Below are 16,327 nucleotides of genomic sequence, written 5' to 3' on the forward strand. Positions count from 1 at the left end.
AGTGAAAACAAAACGTGTAAGGAAAAAAAGAAAAAAGAACGAGAAACTACTACGTTTTTATTTGCCTTCTTCTTCTTCTTCTTCTTCTTCTTTTCTTTCTTTTCTCTTTTTTTATCGATAACAAGCGATCGCGTAGAGAATAATTTTTCCACGGAAATAATTCAGCCGTTTCACGACCGAGTTTTTCGTTAATTGCTTACGTCACTTCCATTTTCGAGCGCGTCGAGCATCGCGTGTTAACAGATCGCAAGTAGACCGACACCATTTTTTCCTCCCCTTCGTTTCTTTCTTTCGCGTCTCTTGCAACCTTTTCTAAACTAAAATTCAAGTCACGAACTTGAATTTCTCCCTCGAGAGATCGATATATTCTTCTCGATCGTATAATAACCAAGAGATGCGAATGTTTACTTCGATAACTCGATCGATCTATCTTTTTTTCGAATATTTCTAGAGGAGAGAGGATAAAATAAAGTCAATCGAGAAAGATGGAAATAAATTTTTCTGTATTCGATTCGCGAATTAACGAAATAAAGTGAAATTAGAGCGGATAAGGATAATGGAAATATAAAAAGAGTCGTAACATTATTATTATTTGTCTAAAATAAGAGAGAAAATAAACTTGATTTTACTCGAATGTAACAAATTTAGCAAAGAGGAACTGACGAAATCGAAATAGATCTGCTTCCTTCGAAATCTCTCGAGTATATATTATAGTAAAACAAAATTTATATACAATTTTGAAAAAGGAAGAAAAAAAAATTACTCCAAGGCTCGAGAGTCGAAGGAAGGTTTCGTTAAAAATATCCAACGTTATCGGCCCTTTATTATCATCGTATCACGATCGAACGATATCGAATGAAAGCAAATAAGGGGCAATATGATCGATGGTACGCCAATTAATTTGAATCAATTTGGGATGTTATTAAAAGTTGGTCAATTAATATCGTCACTCGGGATAATGTCGAATCGATATCTCCTCCCTTTCCCCCCGATCGAGCGAAAATTATGAAAGTTTCGCTTTCATTTAGAAGAATCGTTTCGACGCTCCTTCCGCCAATATCACGTTAATCGAACGTTAATTTCCTCCTATCTTTTATTACCGTCTTCGTAATCAAAATTTCCTTTTTTCTTTCTTCCTTTCTCGTCGACCAGCTCACCGTCTTCGTCGCACGATCTTCTAACGATTCCATCTTCTAAATAACTCCTTTCGAAGACATAAATATTTGTAACCGTGAAATTTCGTTTCCAACCGTGTGCCTCTCTGATTAAAATTCAAACCGATGGCTCGATATGACTCGTCGCGATTTCGCCTATTGTGAACACGAATTAATTATAACAGAGATGATATATGGGTTATTTGGAAAATTAATAATTTTCGTATCGTTCAAATTTATTTGTAACAAATTTTATCTATCTACATTTTAAATTGTAAATCATAATATTGTCGAAGGCTATTGTGAATTAATTATAAAAATTATACAAAAATGATATATGGATTATTTGGAAAATTAATAATTTTCGTATCGTTCAAATTTATTTGTAACAAATTTTATCTATCGTTTTAAATTGTAAATCATAATATTGTCGAAGCCTATTGTGAACATGAATTAATTATAAAAATTATACAGAAATGATATATGCATTATTTGGAAAATTAATAATTTTCGTATCGTTCAAATTTATTTGTAACAAATTTTATCTATCTACATTTTAAATTGTAAATCATAATATTGTCGAAGGCTATTGTGAACATGAATTAATTATAAAAATTATACAAAAATGATATATGGATTATTTGGAAAATTAATAATTTTCGTATCGTTCAAATTTATTTGTAACAAATTTTATCTATCGTTTTAAATTGTAAATCATAATATTGTCGAAGCCTATTGTGAACATGAATTAATTATAAAAATTATACAGAAATGATATATGCATTATTTGGAAAATTAATAATTTTCGTATCGTTCAAATTTATTTGTAACAAATTTTATCTATCTACATTTTAAATTGTAAATCATAATATTGTCGAAGCCTATTGTGAACATGAATTAATTATAAAAATTATACAGAAATGATATATGCATTATTTGGAAAATTAATAATTTTCGTATCGTTCAAATTTATTTGTAACAAATTTTATCTATCTACATTTTAAATTGTAAATCGTAATATTGTGACAATATTGTATAATGTTAATTTATATCGAATATCGTTCGAATCCTTTACGTAATATTTATATTTACGTAATATTATAAAAGAAATATATTTTTTCTTTTTTTTTTTTTTAATACTTCACGTATATACTCTTAAGTCAAACATTAAAGATTCAAAAAAATATCGAACGAGATTTAATTCGTTCTTGGATTAATTATGTCCAATTATAACGAGAAAAAGAACAAAAATTGAAGAACAAGAAAAATTTATAACTGGATCGCGGATACTTATTCATTTATGAAGATTTTTATATGTGCGAATGATGTGCAATATAATTATTATTTAAATTCCATTCCTTTAATTGTATTCCTTTTATTTATAAAACGCTGTATTATTTGCAATTTGCATCGTGCAACGATTATATATATATATATATATACAAATAGTTGGATAAAATTAAATAAATGTATACGCGCGTTTCGTTCCTATATATTTATGCGAGAATAATCGGCAATGCACTCTGATAGGAAACGGCCTTCTCTTGCAAAATAATTAACTTAATCGAAAGGTCGTACGTGACAGGAAAACTGTTGGCTGGATGGTTGAATCAACATACGAATCTGTCGTCTTTGTGCCGGATAGCTCGATTATAACGATATAACCGAATTGGCAGGAGGAAGTTTCAATCATGAATTATCGAGCTTTTGACCGATACTATGTAATATCATCAGGAGAAATACGTATGTGTAATCTGCAATTACTCGTGCACACACACACACACACGTAACCAACCACTCGTTTTCCTCTTGATATATAATATATTTGTGTATATGTTTAATTCCATATTTTACGATTATTGAAATTATTCGTTTAATTTACCTTTTGTAAAGGTAACATTTTCAACAATTTTTCAAGAGGAAACAAAAAGATATTTCGCTCTAAAATAATTAATAGTTTGAACAAATCTATAAGTATCTTAAACTTTTGACGAGTAGATGATCATACCACGAGGAGGTATTCCTTTTCGATTATCGAACCGATTACGAATTAATTTTACTGTCAATTTTCTAAGTAATTGAAAGTAATAAAGCGACGTTTAATTGTCGGATTATCTCCTCCTCCGATATCTTATGCGTCGAGATTTAAATTTCCCTGCCCAATATTCTCGAAGAGATTGGCATTACCCCAGAAGGAACGAGGATCTGTCGATTTTTGCCATTTTCTTTGCGAGCATACCGCACGGATTCTCGAGCTCTTGCCCCGAAAATATTCATACGGGAATTAATTCGTAAATTGACTGACTCTCCGTTCGTTCGTGCCCTCCTTCGTGTACGTAATTTATGTATGTAAACCGGAATTTCCTTGGCAAACCTTGTGCCAACGCTATCTATCTTTTCGTCACGTGTAATTAATCTTTTCTCGATCTTTATTCAAGGTACAGCTCATAATTTCAATTCTTTCGATCCGAAAATCATTTTTGTAAAAATGATTTTCTAAAAAATAGAAAAAAATTAAAAAAAGGAAGAAAAAATTTTGCAAAATTGTACGAAACGTGACACGATTATTTTTTTAAAGAAACGCACGAATTGTATTCGAGGACAAGTTTCGTTCGAGCAGGTTGCAAGAGGTATGAATAAAAATGGCCGGTAATATTCAAAAGATCGTGTTGGTATTTGCCCTCATAACCAGCCCCAAGGGTTCGATAAAATTGTCTTCATACCAAGGCATATATTCATATCTTATGAACGTGATGCAGTGGCTCAATTTTTTTTTTTTTTTTTTTTGAGCTTGGATTAAAATCTTCTTGGATGCAAATCTTCTCGTCGTTGTAAATGTTATTTAATTCAAGAAAATTCGATAATTAAATATTTGTAATGTTTCGCGTTATAAAGTTAATTAAAGTAATTTTTATGTATATTAAAAGTATAACTTTTAATCATGTTTGTATATATATATAAATAATCTGCAGTTTAAATTTTATAGCGATAAATAATATTTTTATATTATTTTTTCTTTAAAAATTTTATATGTAAATTACTCATGCATAAAACTACTTACATAAGTCGATAAGTTAGACAGCGATCAAAAAGTTTTCGATACTAACGCCATCTTGCGTTTGGATTCCCGAAGCTTCGACTTGTTATTAGTATAACATAACTTGTAAAGAGGTATTCGAAGCATAGAAAAGGAAAACAACATTGTGCGACAAAGACAGAAAACATTCCCACCATTTTGAAAACGTCATATAAAAAAATTCATTAATCACTTGTGTTTTATTAAAAATTCCAGCAGTTTCAAGATCGAATCTTGTAATTAGAATTTCAGACAAGTTTCTTTTATTAATTTTAATGTAAAGTTCTTTTTTATTAATTATTTATTAACGATTATTATCATCAATGATTGCAACTTTTTATTTTGTAATAAACAATAAATTTATTTATTTAAACAATAGTTTAATTATAAATAAAAATTATTCATGAAAGAAGACGAAAGAAAATAATATTTCAAAGTTCCGAAATTTTGCGTAGAAATAATTAATAAATTTTTCATATAACATCTTCAAATGGAGATGCTCTCTGCTTTTTTTTCTCGATTATAACTTTAAACACCTCCTTGCACATTCTGTTATGCTATTAACAAGTCAAAGCTTCCATGATTAAAACACAAAATGGCGGCACTAATATTAGTTTAAATTTAGTTTTTTTAGTCTAACTCTAAGTATTGTATATATATTCTTTATTTTTTCTTTTAATTACATTCTTCTAGAAGTAACTCTAAATTTTTAGTAGAAATTTCAATTTCTAAAAAATCAGAAAAGATAATAAATAAAATAAACTGTAATAGAAAATAATAAAATAACAAAAATATATTAATTAAAAATTTATGGAAGAAAGGTAAAATGATTAAATGTATTATTTAAATTCTTTATTTTCAATAATTTCATTATCAGAAATGCATTGCATCAAATTATATAGTTTTTTAAATAGTAATACTATGATTGAGTTGATTTAGTACATTTTACATTTAATATTGGAATTAACATAATAAAAATATTTAAAATTTATAATAGATAAATATTCTTAAATGTTATTTTATAAGAAGTATCAAATAAATGTAATTGCATTTATTACAAATCCATGATTAACAAATATATATATGTATACATATATATATATTTTACAAAATGTGTAAAAATATTGTTAAAAAAAATATATTTTGATTAGAATAAAGTTTTGTACTATAAATGTGTATATTTAAATAGTTAAAAATATATTTTATCATATAAAATATATGTTTCAATTATTTCATTTATAGTTATTAAATTTCTCTTTAATGTATAACGCAATATCTATTAAATTCAATCTTTTAATAATTAAATCTTTTAATTGTAAAATAATTATAAAAAAATCCTAAATCAATCTATCATTTTTGTTTTAATTTTCTATTGTTTCATCTGTAAACTTATGTTTAATTTTATGAAAATTATTATAATAATTTTCATAATCAATTTAAATATTTGGACCATTGCTAATTGTTTGATTTTCAGGTGTAAAATACATGGAATCTAAGAAACATTTGGCAAAATCGCCAACGATACTTCTATCTGGTATACTCTGACTCATACCATAAATTGCAAACTAAAAAAGAATATTTATTATTTATAACATAGAAGTTTTATAACAATTTTATTTGTTTTATACATACCTTTCCTTCAATAGGAGTTTCTGGATTTTTTAAAATTTCTACCAATTCAGTTTCGACATCACTTAAAAATTGATCTGCTACACCTGATTGTGTATGGACATATGTAACACAAAGATGTACGCCGCAAGGAAATTGAAGTGTATTTAAATTCCATCCTTTTGTATTTAAAGCTTCAGAAAGTTTATAAATATGAAAATCATTTGATCCTAATGCGATAACTGATGTAGCAGGTGTACCAAAAATAAAAATTCCTTTTAATTTTCTCAATCTATAAAAGTTTCAATATTTGATTATTATGAAATTTCTGATAAAAATTTGAAATACATACCTCTGTTCAATATATCTGGTAGTTTTTATAATTTTTTTTGTTGATTCTAAATATTCATTATAACCAAAATACATTAATGTGGCCCAACATGATGCTATGACTCCACCAGCTCTTGAACCACTTACAGTTGGAGAACCATAAATACCACCAGGCCAATCAGTAGTTATGGTATACTGATAATGTCTTATCTTCTTATTTCTATAAAGAATAAGTGAAGAACCTTTTGGAGCATAAGCATACTAAAAAATATAAAAATAAACTTGTATTATTAAAGAAATAATTAGAAATATACATGTACTATATAATAGTTTAAATATTATTTATATACTTTATGTGTATCAGCTGATATACTTGTGACTCCAGGAAGTTTAAAATCAAAAGGTGATATATCAAAGCCTGCATTTTTCATAAAACATATTAAAAATCCACCAAGACAAGCATCAACGTGAACAGGGATGTTGTACTTTACTCCTAAGTCAGAAATTGCTTGAATATTATCCATTGTTCCATATGGAAAATTTGGTGCTGATCCTACTAACTATTATAGCTATATTAATTCTAATATATTCATAATCCTAATCTAAAAAATGATTTTCTTACCATTATTGTATTTCTTGTAATAGCTTTTTCCATAGATTTAATACAAACAGTATAACTATGTTGATCAACAGGTATAGAACGTACTTTAAGTTTTAAGTACTGAGCAGCTTTATCAAAAGCAGAATGTGCTGTTATTGGCATTATTATTTCAGGATTTTTTATACCTTTTACATGTCTTGCATAATCTCTGTATGTTTTACATGCCAATAAAATTGATTCTGTACCACCACTAGTCATCTGAAAACATCTTATTATATTTTAAATTTTGTTTATATTTATTTTATTTTGCATATTAATATTTAAGGATGAAAACAACTTACAGTACCACAAGAAGCATTATCCCCATGGAATAAATTACAAGCTATTTTAACTACTTCTGCTTCCATCTTGCATATACCAGGAAAAACATCAGGATGTAATGGATTTGTGTATGACGCAATGCTATAAATATCTCCCATTAATTGTAAGAGATTAATATCAACTCTGTATATAGCTCCAGATACTTTACCATCTTTCCAATTGTAATCACCTAATGATGATATATATAGATGATATATACATATATATTTATTTTATCTAAGCTAATGTTTTGTTCTATTCTTTTATTGCTTTTACCTAATTGAACACATTGTTTTACTCTTTCTAATACTTCTTTTGGTTTCAAGCCTTTTTCTGGAAGTTTTACAACAAAAGGAACTTTTTTTAATCTCTGTAAAGTTTCTTTTTCAAATATCTGATTAATATTATCTAATTCTTGATCAATTTTATTTCTAATAGCAGGTATAAAATGCATTAAATTAAATAATTTCTTCTTTGCTCTTTCTGTAAGACCTAAAAAAATAACTTTTAATTTATTAAAAGTTTCTACAATATTATTTATATGTATTATAAATAATCATACTTTCATCTTGAAAAATAAAATTCCATAACCAGATTGAAGTAAGGATAGTTGTACTTGTTATAGCTACTATTTGCCATGGTTCTTTGCTTCTAAAGTAACTATTAATCAATTCTTTTACACTATTAAAGCCAAGAGTATACATGTTTATCTAAAAAGAAATTCGTTATCTACATTGCATATTATTTTTATTTTATATCAATTAAATTTAATTAACAAAAATGATATACACATATCTAATTTTCTAATTACAAAATTATCTATAATTCTCAAACTCTTACATTATTTTTCTTTGATTTATAAATTTACATATACATTCAATCTTTTGTTCTTATATCTTTCTTTCCCTTACTCAGTTATTTTTTTTGTTTATTATATAATTTTATTTTGTTCTATTAATCACTTGTTCATATAATTATTATTATCATTAATATTGCTTTTTATTTTTAATATATTGAAAATTGATTTATTTTAAATAAATATTTGAATTCTTAAATACATATTATAATTTTTAACTATATTAAAATATTAAAGAGAAATATATACTTATCAATACTGTATGAAAAATTGTAAATTTTAATACTGTGAATGATGAAATATATGTTATAATATCAATAGATAATTTAAAAAACTAAATGACTATCATCATAAACTTTTATCCTTTAATAAATACTTACAATCTCAACGTGTGTCTATATAATATTCCAGCGAAATGATTTTTATATAAAAACGGTTATTAACAGATGGCAGCTCTGAATCTTTCTTTATAATATTTTGTGAGTTATTATTCTAAAAATATATTCTAAAGATATATTGTAATCGAAAATATATTTATTATATATTTTTTATATTAAAAATTAATATTGTAGTCTTAAAAAAAATAATGAATGAATATTCAATTGATATTCCTTATCTGTATGATTATATGCTAAGAAGAATTGAGGACAGTAAATAGTGGGAGAAAAGGAGAAAGGCAAAAGAGATAGAATAAAAATTATGAAATCATTTCCAAAGTGCTGTAAATCATAAGAGATAACAATAATAAGAGAAGGATAGAAATAGAGATAAGAATTAACTTTAAATGCCATCTTTTAATTAGAATCGAAAATATCTCTTCAAAGATAGGATAGAATAAGAATTTAGATCCAGCGTTATCTTTTAAGAATTTTTAGAAACATCTTTTTTTTTGAAAATATGTTTTTCGAAAGATGACGTTGATAGTTAATTCTTACTCTATTTTATCTTTTTACAACTATTTTAGTTTTATCTTTATTTTATCCAGTTTTATTTGTAATATGAAAATAATAATAGTATGAAAAAACCGAGTTTTTATATTTTTACTTTTATATTTTATATTTTTATATTTTTGTTCTCTTCCCACTATTTTTTTATTTATATTTATTTTAAAAAATATGTTCAAAAAATCGTTTTAATATTCTTATTCTTAATATTATTATTATATAATGAAAATATAAGGAATTAATAGTAATATTATCGTGTAGAATTTCATTCTTTATTTACAAATGTTTGATAATCATCAATGTATTCGGTAACAAAATTGCATTGCACATATACAGAATGATCGTTCAGCGATAAATCAACAACTTCATTATACGAGAAACAAAAACAATACTGATACAATTCTCATTACAATGTAAAATCGTGTCTTTAGTATATTATTCAGTCACAAGATTTTATGCGTGACACACCATTTTTATAATAATATATCAGTAATCACAATATTATGCTTATAAAAGAAACATTTCAACGAAAAACATTCTCATCTGAATTAACAAATGTAACAAATAGTAAGTCTGACTTGTTGAGCTAGGCCGAACATTTTGGAACTCAGTCACGACTATGGCGTGTGTATAATTATATTATGCGTAGCTACAAACGACAGCTTATGTGAATCTATAATGTTAAAATAATAATTGTTATACAATAATAAAGTATCAAGAAACTTTCGACGAGTAATGTTCCTGTTTTAGATTCGATACATTACTTTCATAGGTCGTTCCATTCGATTTATGCATAGGCACTATTCATCGTCAAAGAAGCATTCTAATGAAGATCCAATGATCCAAATTGTGACAGTTTGTTTTTTTTTTTTTAGTGGATTTTTATTTAATATATCTATCGATGATCAATCGTTTTATAACGTTTATATAACGGATGCCCAAAAAGAAATAGGTATTTGGCGGATTGACTCGTCATTGTAAACATAACCTGTATCGCGTGACTCAAGTCCGTCTTGTTCGGCGGATGCAATAAAGACGCATATATATTAAAAATAATTGGATCACATTGATGCAATTCTTTTCTTGATATCAAAAGTTCGTGCAAGTATGAAAAGTTAGCCATTGTGAAACTGTGTTGTTCGTAACATTGTTCGTAACATCTTAATTTTCTTATTTACTCCATATTTTGCTTTTTCTTATTATTTCCCTGTTTTTCTAGAACAGTTTCTTAAATAAAATACGAAAGAAACTTTGCAACGATTTCTCGTATAAAACGTTTCTTTAACATACCTACGCACGAACTCATGAAAAAATTTCAAAAGGACATCGACATTATTATTCATAATTCGATTGATCGATTACGTTGTTTATAAATGTGCGTCGTTTTTCTTTTCTTTTTTTCAGATGTTCGTTACTTCTATACAAATTCGAAATAAAATTTCCTTGTACACACGCTACGCGTATCATTATATTTATATATATCCTGCGAGTTTTTTTTATGGTACGAATGCAACAGTATTTATCAACCAAAAACCGTTTGTCGCTGATAATATATCATGTAAGTAAGTATAACGTGCTATCTACTACTGGTGGCGATAGATAATTCAACATACAAATTGTCTAAAAATCAAACCAACCATACGATCTAGCAGCTTTATATACCGACGATTACTGTCAATACGTGTGGCATAAATATTTGTATATTTATCGCTAACTCGTGAGTACGGGGCGGCCTGATTTAATAACTGTAAACATTATCGAAAAAAAGGATCGATTCTAAAAGTTAAGACGAACGATATAAATTACATTCGCAATTATTAAAATTGATCGTATGTATATGTTTGCAAAAAATAGGGTTACAGCCAGTATAAGACGCATCACATTTTATGAGAAATTAAATATTTCTAAAGCGTCATTTCTTATACATATTCGTTATCAAGCGTTATATGACTTTGCAATTCATGTCATATTTTAATAATATACTTTTAACTTGGTCTTTCTATGTATAGCTAGACAACAAAAGTTATAATCGCATTCTTACATAGTTTGACCTCGTTTCAGGCGCCCCACTCTCAAAATTTCGACTCGACGAAAAAATAACTATATCCATTAAGCGCTTCTTGTGTAGGCCTGAAATCGATATTTTTCTCTTTCTTCTTTTTCTTGTTCACATTACTTACAATTAGGCGAATGAAATACAACGACCATGGATTAAGTACAGACGACAGTTAGTTTGATGCGTACACACACTAGCATACAGGCAAATACTTTTCCTTTTTGCACCATTTGGTTACATTCTTTTATTTTATCCTATTTTTTATTCATTTTGCCTCCTTCGTCTGTCCTGCTTCGACGAGGACGAATACAGGCCGGACGTTATATCATTTAGCGTTATCGTTATTCTTCATTTCATCATTTTTTCTTTTTTTTTTTTTTCTCCATTTTGTAATATGCTTTAAGAAACATTTAATCGAACAACATGAAACGCTCGCGCGATTATGCGAGTCCGTCAATATATATGTATATAAAATTCGAATACACTCGGCGGACCGCAAAAATGAACGAGGTGAACTTTCAACAGCATTACTAGACTTCAACGTGTCGCATAAACTATACAAAAATGAGCGCTCGAAGTTGGGAGAAACGAAATATTTTGGACGGTACGACGAAGAAGCATTTCAACAAAATCTTTTTTTTTTCTTTTTTCTTTTTTCTTTTTTCTTTTTTACCACGGTTCCTTGCCACAAAATCATTGTTCCGCTCAAATTCAAATCGCTCTCAACTATTCGCTCGCTAAAAACTGATTCTTGCGAACTGACATATCGTATTACATTAGTTTGAAGGCATTGATTGAGAGGCTAAGATCTTCATTTTTTTCTTTTTTCATTTCTTCTTCTTTTTTTTTTCTTCTTTTTTGTTTCTTTTCATATATTTTTATTTGCCACAAGCAAAACCACTGTGCTTTCTTCAACTGTGATCTCTAGAGTATCGAGGCTGGCTGAACGTTTGTTCGTTTATTTAATTTATTTACTCTAGCCCGTCGATAGTATTAATAATAGAAAGACATGTGGCTCTATTTTCGAAAGCTGTATTTAAAGTGTTTTTCATTCTTCTCCTTTACTATATGCGTAGCGTATTATTATAGATTTAGCCTTCTATTTTTCATCTCTTCTTTTATTTTAATTTGGACGAATAATTTATATAATTACAAGATTATCATTCTGGATAACATTCTTCGTTTTCCTCAATTTCACCTGATAAACCTGAAAAATTAATATTTTTTATTAAACGTGTAAATCAGTTATTAAAAGACAAAGTAATTGACATATACGTTCTTGTACCAAACGAATTATCGAAGACTAACGATTATTACTTGAGCCGTTGTGTAACATTGGCCAAGGCAACGGCAAATGCCTGCAAAGCGCTAAAGGGATATTGGAAATCCAATGTGTAGGCGTTTCCATCTATCCTTCCGAATTGCATTACCTAGAGGAAAATTGAAACAATTATACGATATTCGATTAATAGTTTCTGAAACAAATTATTTCTACACACCTGCCTTCCTTTAAATTCTATTTGGAAGTTTTTAGCGCTTTCCTGTGTCACTCTACCACCAAAATCAAGTTGATATACTTGACTGGACTCATTCCACATCGGTGCTTTGTTATGCATCACAAGCTCTCGCCTCACTGCTTCTGATTTGTGGCCAGATATCCCTCCTCCTTTCTGCTTCAACTATACGTCATAATTAAAATTATTTAGATTAAATTAGATTATTATCTCTTTCACACATGTTTTACATAGAAAATAACTACTGTTAATTACTACTATTTTTCTTTCTTCTTTTGATCTAACCTTCTGTCGCAACTGTGCTTTTTGGAACGTCTCGAGATCTCTGTAATTGGTCGACGAGTCATCTTGCAAGAGTCCTTCCTCGTCTGAACTCTCGCCTCGACTTTTTCGCGGTTTTCTACTTAACAGAGGACTCGATAAAAGTCTTCTTCTAATCGGCGAGGCAGATGCTGGCCTTTTACCTTTTTTCGATGGTGCTGGACTACTGGGAGAACTTCTAGGTAATCTAAAAATGTTAACCATCAATGAACGATTGATTCGAGTCGAGTAATTTATATTGTTACCTAGTGGATGGACGAGGCGATGGTGGCGGCAAAGAATGACTTTCGTCGAAATCTCGAAGCCGAGCTGCGAGACCGTCCAGAGACGATGCTAACGACCCACTCGGGCTAGACCCTCTGAAACGATAATATAAATTAGAGAGGGACAATAAAAATATAGAGTGAATCGCACAAAGTGTAAATATGACAAGAAAATTGACCTTACGGATCACAGATCGAGAATCACTGGTTTAAAACATACACAATCGAAATATCATTTCTGAACTTACCTAACGGGCGAATTACAACTTTTCAATCGATTTGGCTTAACCTCGGCAGACATAACCACAACGGAACCTGTAATAAGCTTAGCAGATTCATCGAGAATCTCTATGGCGTCCGGCGATTTCTCCAAAGACTCGTTACTTTTGTCCTCGACAGTCTCGAGATTCACCGTTCCCGTCGCTTCTTCAGCGTGTTCAGGCAGCTTAGGTGGCAAGGCTATTTGCTCGTTAGCTGGAAATATGTCACTGGAATCCAAACTCTTAGATTTGCCACAGTTACGAAGCCTGGGCGACTTGGACGTTTGCTGTCCGATCTCTTGTTGGGTCTTGTTCTTTTTTCTCCTCTTCGTCTTTCTCGAAACCAGGACCAATCTTTTGTTAGGCGCCTCCTTCCTAAGCATCTTCAAAGCGATATCGCACGGAACCAATTGCGCGTCCACCATGTCCAAATAACCGACACTGCAACTTCTAACTATAGAGTCGTTGACGCAGAGTGGGCCGATACTGACCACCGTCTGTGTTCTGTGAACTCCTCGTGATTGGTCGAAAGATTCCGCCTCTCCGCGGGATTCCTCGTCGATGAAACGCATCTCGTCGACCCGATTCGCGGTCGTGACGGAACTGGTCGATTGACCGGCGTTCGTTTTACCGCACAGCTCGTGAGACTTGGGATCTTTGAGCTTCGTGGTGCAGTAGGCACAGGTTTGCCCGATACATTGATCGATGTTCTCTGGAAACTGATAAGAACAGGCCGGCGAATGATTGCTGGACAAGTGTATGCCATTTTTACCGAACGGACCGTTATTAGAGGACGGTTGGCCGATGCTCGAGTTGTTGTGATTATTTTTACCCTGGATTCCGTTGCTCGAACAGGCCATGCCGTGCAGCCCGTTGAGAAATATCTGCGACTGAGGGCCGCCGCTCAACCCGTTCACGATGGATCCCTGAGAACATCCGTGGCTGCTCGACGCCTCTGTGCTCGACGCTTGGCCGTTGTGCATTGGAATGATGGCCGACGGGCAGGATGTCAGAACTGGTTTATCGTCCTGAGAAATCTGATTGAACTTGTTGTTCTCGTGCTCCTTCTTCGAGACCAGCCCCGGTTGATCAGCGAGCGCGGTTTTCATTCTCTGAATGTTGTTCGAGTAATCCGCCCCTGTGTTCGAGGTCGCTATAATAGTCTGCGTGGGCGCGACCGCGTTTTTCGGGGACTGAAGTGCAGGCACGTCGCAACATCTCGGCGGATTGTGCCTGGGCGGTGTTCTGTAAGTGTTGCCGGTTCTCAAACCGTCCGCGGTTCTCAGATTCTCGAATTCTTGCAGGTCCACGTAGGCTAGCTCGTTCTCGAAGTTCTCGACTCTGGACAGAGTGGCGGGCAAAGGTTCGGCGGGCATGAATTGATTGGAAATTTGAGATTTCGGACGATTGGAGTTGAGGCGCGCGTTACGGGGCGTCATGGGCGCTATGGGAGGCGGCTGAGCTTCGGACGTCGTCCTCGACGCGGCTTGAAATTCCTGGAACGATTCCTCCTCGTCCTCGGAGAAGAGATTGGGATTGAAGGTAGGATCCGGACCTGAGGAGCAAGCGAATCGATTGAGTTTCGAGGTCGACCAACTTTTCGAGACTCGACCAGCAACCGTTACAACTTGAGTCTGACCGTAATGCAATTTGTCTTCGAAAGAGATTTTATTTTCTCGGCGACGTTGAGCGATCCTTGGAACGAGGTTAGCTGGGGGAAAGTTTCCCTTTTGGGCGCGAGCTTCAAATTGCAACGGCTGCATTTTTTCCTTTTTCGTTCGTGATCGCGGAAATATACCTGCAGGCACGTCATCCCGTAATTCCGTCATCACCAGAGTCATTTGTCGCGGTTGCAAATGCAACAACGATGTTCGATAAGTAACCTGACCCAAGTTGGCGGGCACCGAATCAGCCAGCCCGTGAAACTTGAATTTCGTGCCCCAGATATTAGACGTTACTTCGACCAATCTCGCGTGCTGCAAACAGATACGTCTTGCGACACTGTTGGTCACGCGACTTCACTTTTGCAATACCTTAAGGCTCAAAGGGCTCGTTAAACTTTGCTACATCACGCAATTTCTTATTGGCCGGGTTTAACTGTATCGTAGCCTCTTAAATCGTTATCCGTGACGTTTTCACAAAGATTGCTCGTCGTAAAAACAGGGAGGGAAGGAATGGTAGAAGGGGACAAGGCAACGTCAATCTTCATTTTAGAAATAAGAAGAGAAAGAAGAAGAAGTGTCGTCTATTTTTTTTAGCATTCGAGACAATTAATGAAACAGGTGTTGCTCTTTATCGATAATCATATCGATATAGGGGTCGTATTTACCTCGGGTAACGTGTCCACGTAAGTGAGATCGTCGGAATCGTCGTTCGTTTTCTCTTCCCTTTTCCTTCGGTTTTTCCTTTTGTTTCTAGGCGATCCGCACAGGTCGGCCGTGTCCCTTTCCGTGTCGGATCCATCGCTGAACGAGGGACACTGCGACGTGTCTTCCACCACTTGAAGGGTGTCCTGGCTTTGTGGATCGAATATCACAAATTCCGGCCTGATTTTGCTCGTTCTTCTGCCTTTCAGAAGAGGCACCAGACCACCTAGATACTCCAGATACAACGTGTAACAGGGCACCGGTTCCACGGCGTGTCTGAGCATCGTGCAGTGCAATCTTCCACCCTCCGGAGGTGGACGGGACACGAAACGTCTCAGTTCCCTTGGTTCTGGCACGGAACATCTAGAAACAGGAAGAAGTGAATTTTAAACGGCACCAAATTTCGTAGTAAAATCAACGCGATTCTAATTAGATTAAAACATTTTTACAATTCTTCCCGAACAGTGTTTTATGATTATGCTTATAAAGATATAGATTGGCAATGATGGAAGAGGAAGAGCGTCAAAAGGATGCTTTCTCCAAGATATCGAATTCTGACCAACCATTGAATCCGTTATAAAATTTTTTGCGAAAAAGTGTCGCACTTCCGACGTGCAA

General features: G+C 32.0%; 2 protein-coding genes across 6 annotated transcripts in view; both read right to left on the reverse strand.

The window, feature by feature from the left end:
- Window positions 1–5,067: 5,067 nt before the first annotated feature.
- Window positions 5,068–8,585, reverse strand: LOC107997388 (sphingosine-1-phosphate lyase). 2 transcript variants are annotated; one of them, XM_017055936.3, is made up of 9 exons: window positions 8,366–8,585; window positions 7,692–7,839; window positions 7,406–7,621; window positions 7,111–7,319; window positions 6,791–7,027; window positions 6,519–6,728; window positions 6,191–6,429; window positions 5,863–6,130; window positions 5,068–5,795 (listed from the first exon to the last, which is right to left on the reverse strand). In XM_017055936.3, the coding sequence occupies exons 2-9, from the start codon at window positions 7,831–7,833 to the stop codon at window positions 5,667–5,669; spliced, it is 1,650 nt and encodes a 549-aa protein (XP_016911425.2). In that variant the 5' UTR covers window positions 7,834–7,839; window positions 8,366–8,585; the 3' UTR covers window positions 5,068–5,666. The 2 variants fall into 2 exon arrangements, with proteins under 2 accessions (XP_016911425.2, XP_016911426.2); XM_017055937.3 differs by having other exon boundaries at window positions 7,970–8,371.
- Window positions 8,586–9,184: 599 nt separating this feature from the next.
- LOC107997431 (tubby-related protein 4) overlaps window positions 9,185–16,327 on the reverse strand; it is a 38,005-nt gene continuing 30,862 nt past the window's right edge. For 2 of the 4 annotated variants that reach the window (XM_062086058.1, XM_062086061.1), the window contains exons 9-16: window positions 15,673–16,072; window positions 15,142–15,319; window positions 13,332–14,898; window positions 13,066–13,179; window positions 12,785–13,007; window positions 12,485–12,664; window positions 12,261–12,415; window positions 9,185–12,192 (exon numbers count right to left, since the gene is read on the reverse strand). In XM_062086058.1, coding sequence (XP_061942042.1) covers window positions 12,299–12,415; window positions 12,485–12,664; window positions 12,785–13,007; window positions 13,066–13,179; window positions 13,332–14,898; window positions 15,142–15,319; window positions 15,673–16,072 — 2,779 coding nt within the window. In that variant the 3' untranslated portion in view covers window positions 9,185–12,192; window positions 12,261–12,298. The remainder of the gene's footprint in view (window positions 12,193–12,260; window positions 12,416–12,484; window positions 12,665–12,784; window positions 13,008–13,065; window positions 13,180–13,331; window positions 14,899–15,141; window positions 15,320–15,672; window positions 16,073–16,327) is intronic. The other 2 variants (XM_062086060.1, XM_062086059.1) reach the window with 2 other exon arrangements.

The sequence above is a fragment of the Apis cerana genome, linkage group LG15, assembly GCF_029169275.1.
Source record: "Apis cerana isolate GH-2021 linkage group LG15, AcerK_1.0, whole genome shotgun sequence".
NCBI classification, from domain to species: domain Eukaryota; kingdom Metazoa; phylum Arthropoda; class Insecta; order Hymenoptera; family Apidae; genus Apis; species Apis cerana.

Coding starts and splice junctions, on each gene's coding strand:
- LOC107997388 (XM_017055936.3), bottom strand. CDS start 7,833: ATGTATACTCTTGGCTTTAATAGTGTAAAAGAATTGATTAATAGTTAC. Junction 7,622..7,691: donor TTTTATTTTTCAAGATGAAA/GTATGATTATTT, acceptor TTATTTTTTTAG/GTCTTACAGAAAGAGCAAAG. Junction 7,320..7,405: donor AAAACAATGTGTTCAATTAG/GTAAAAGCAATA, acceptor TATCATCATTAG/GTGATTACAATTGGAAAGAT.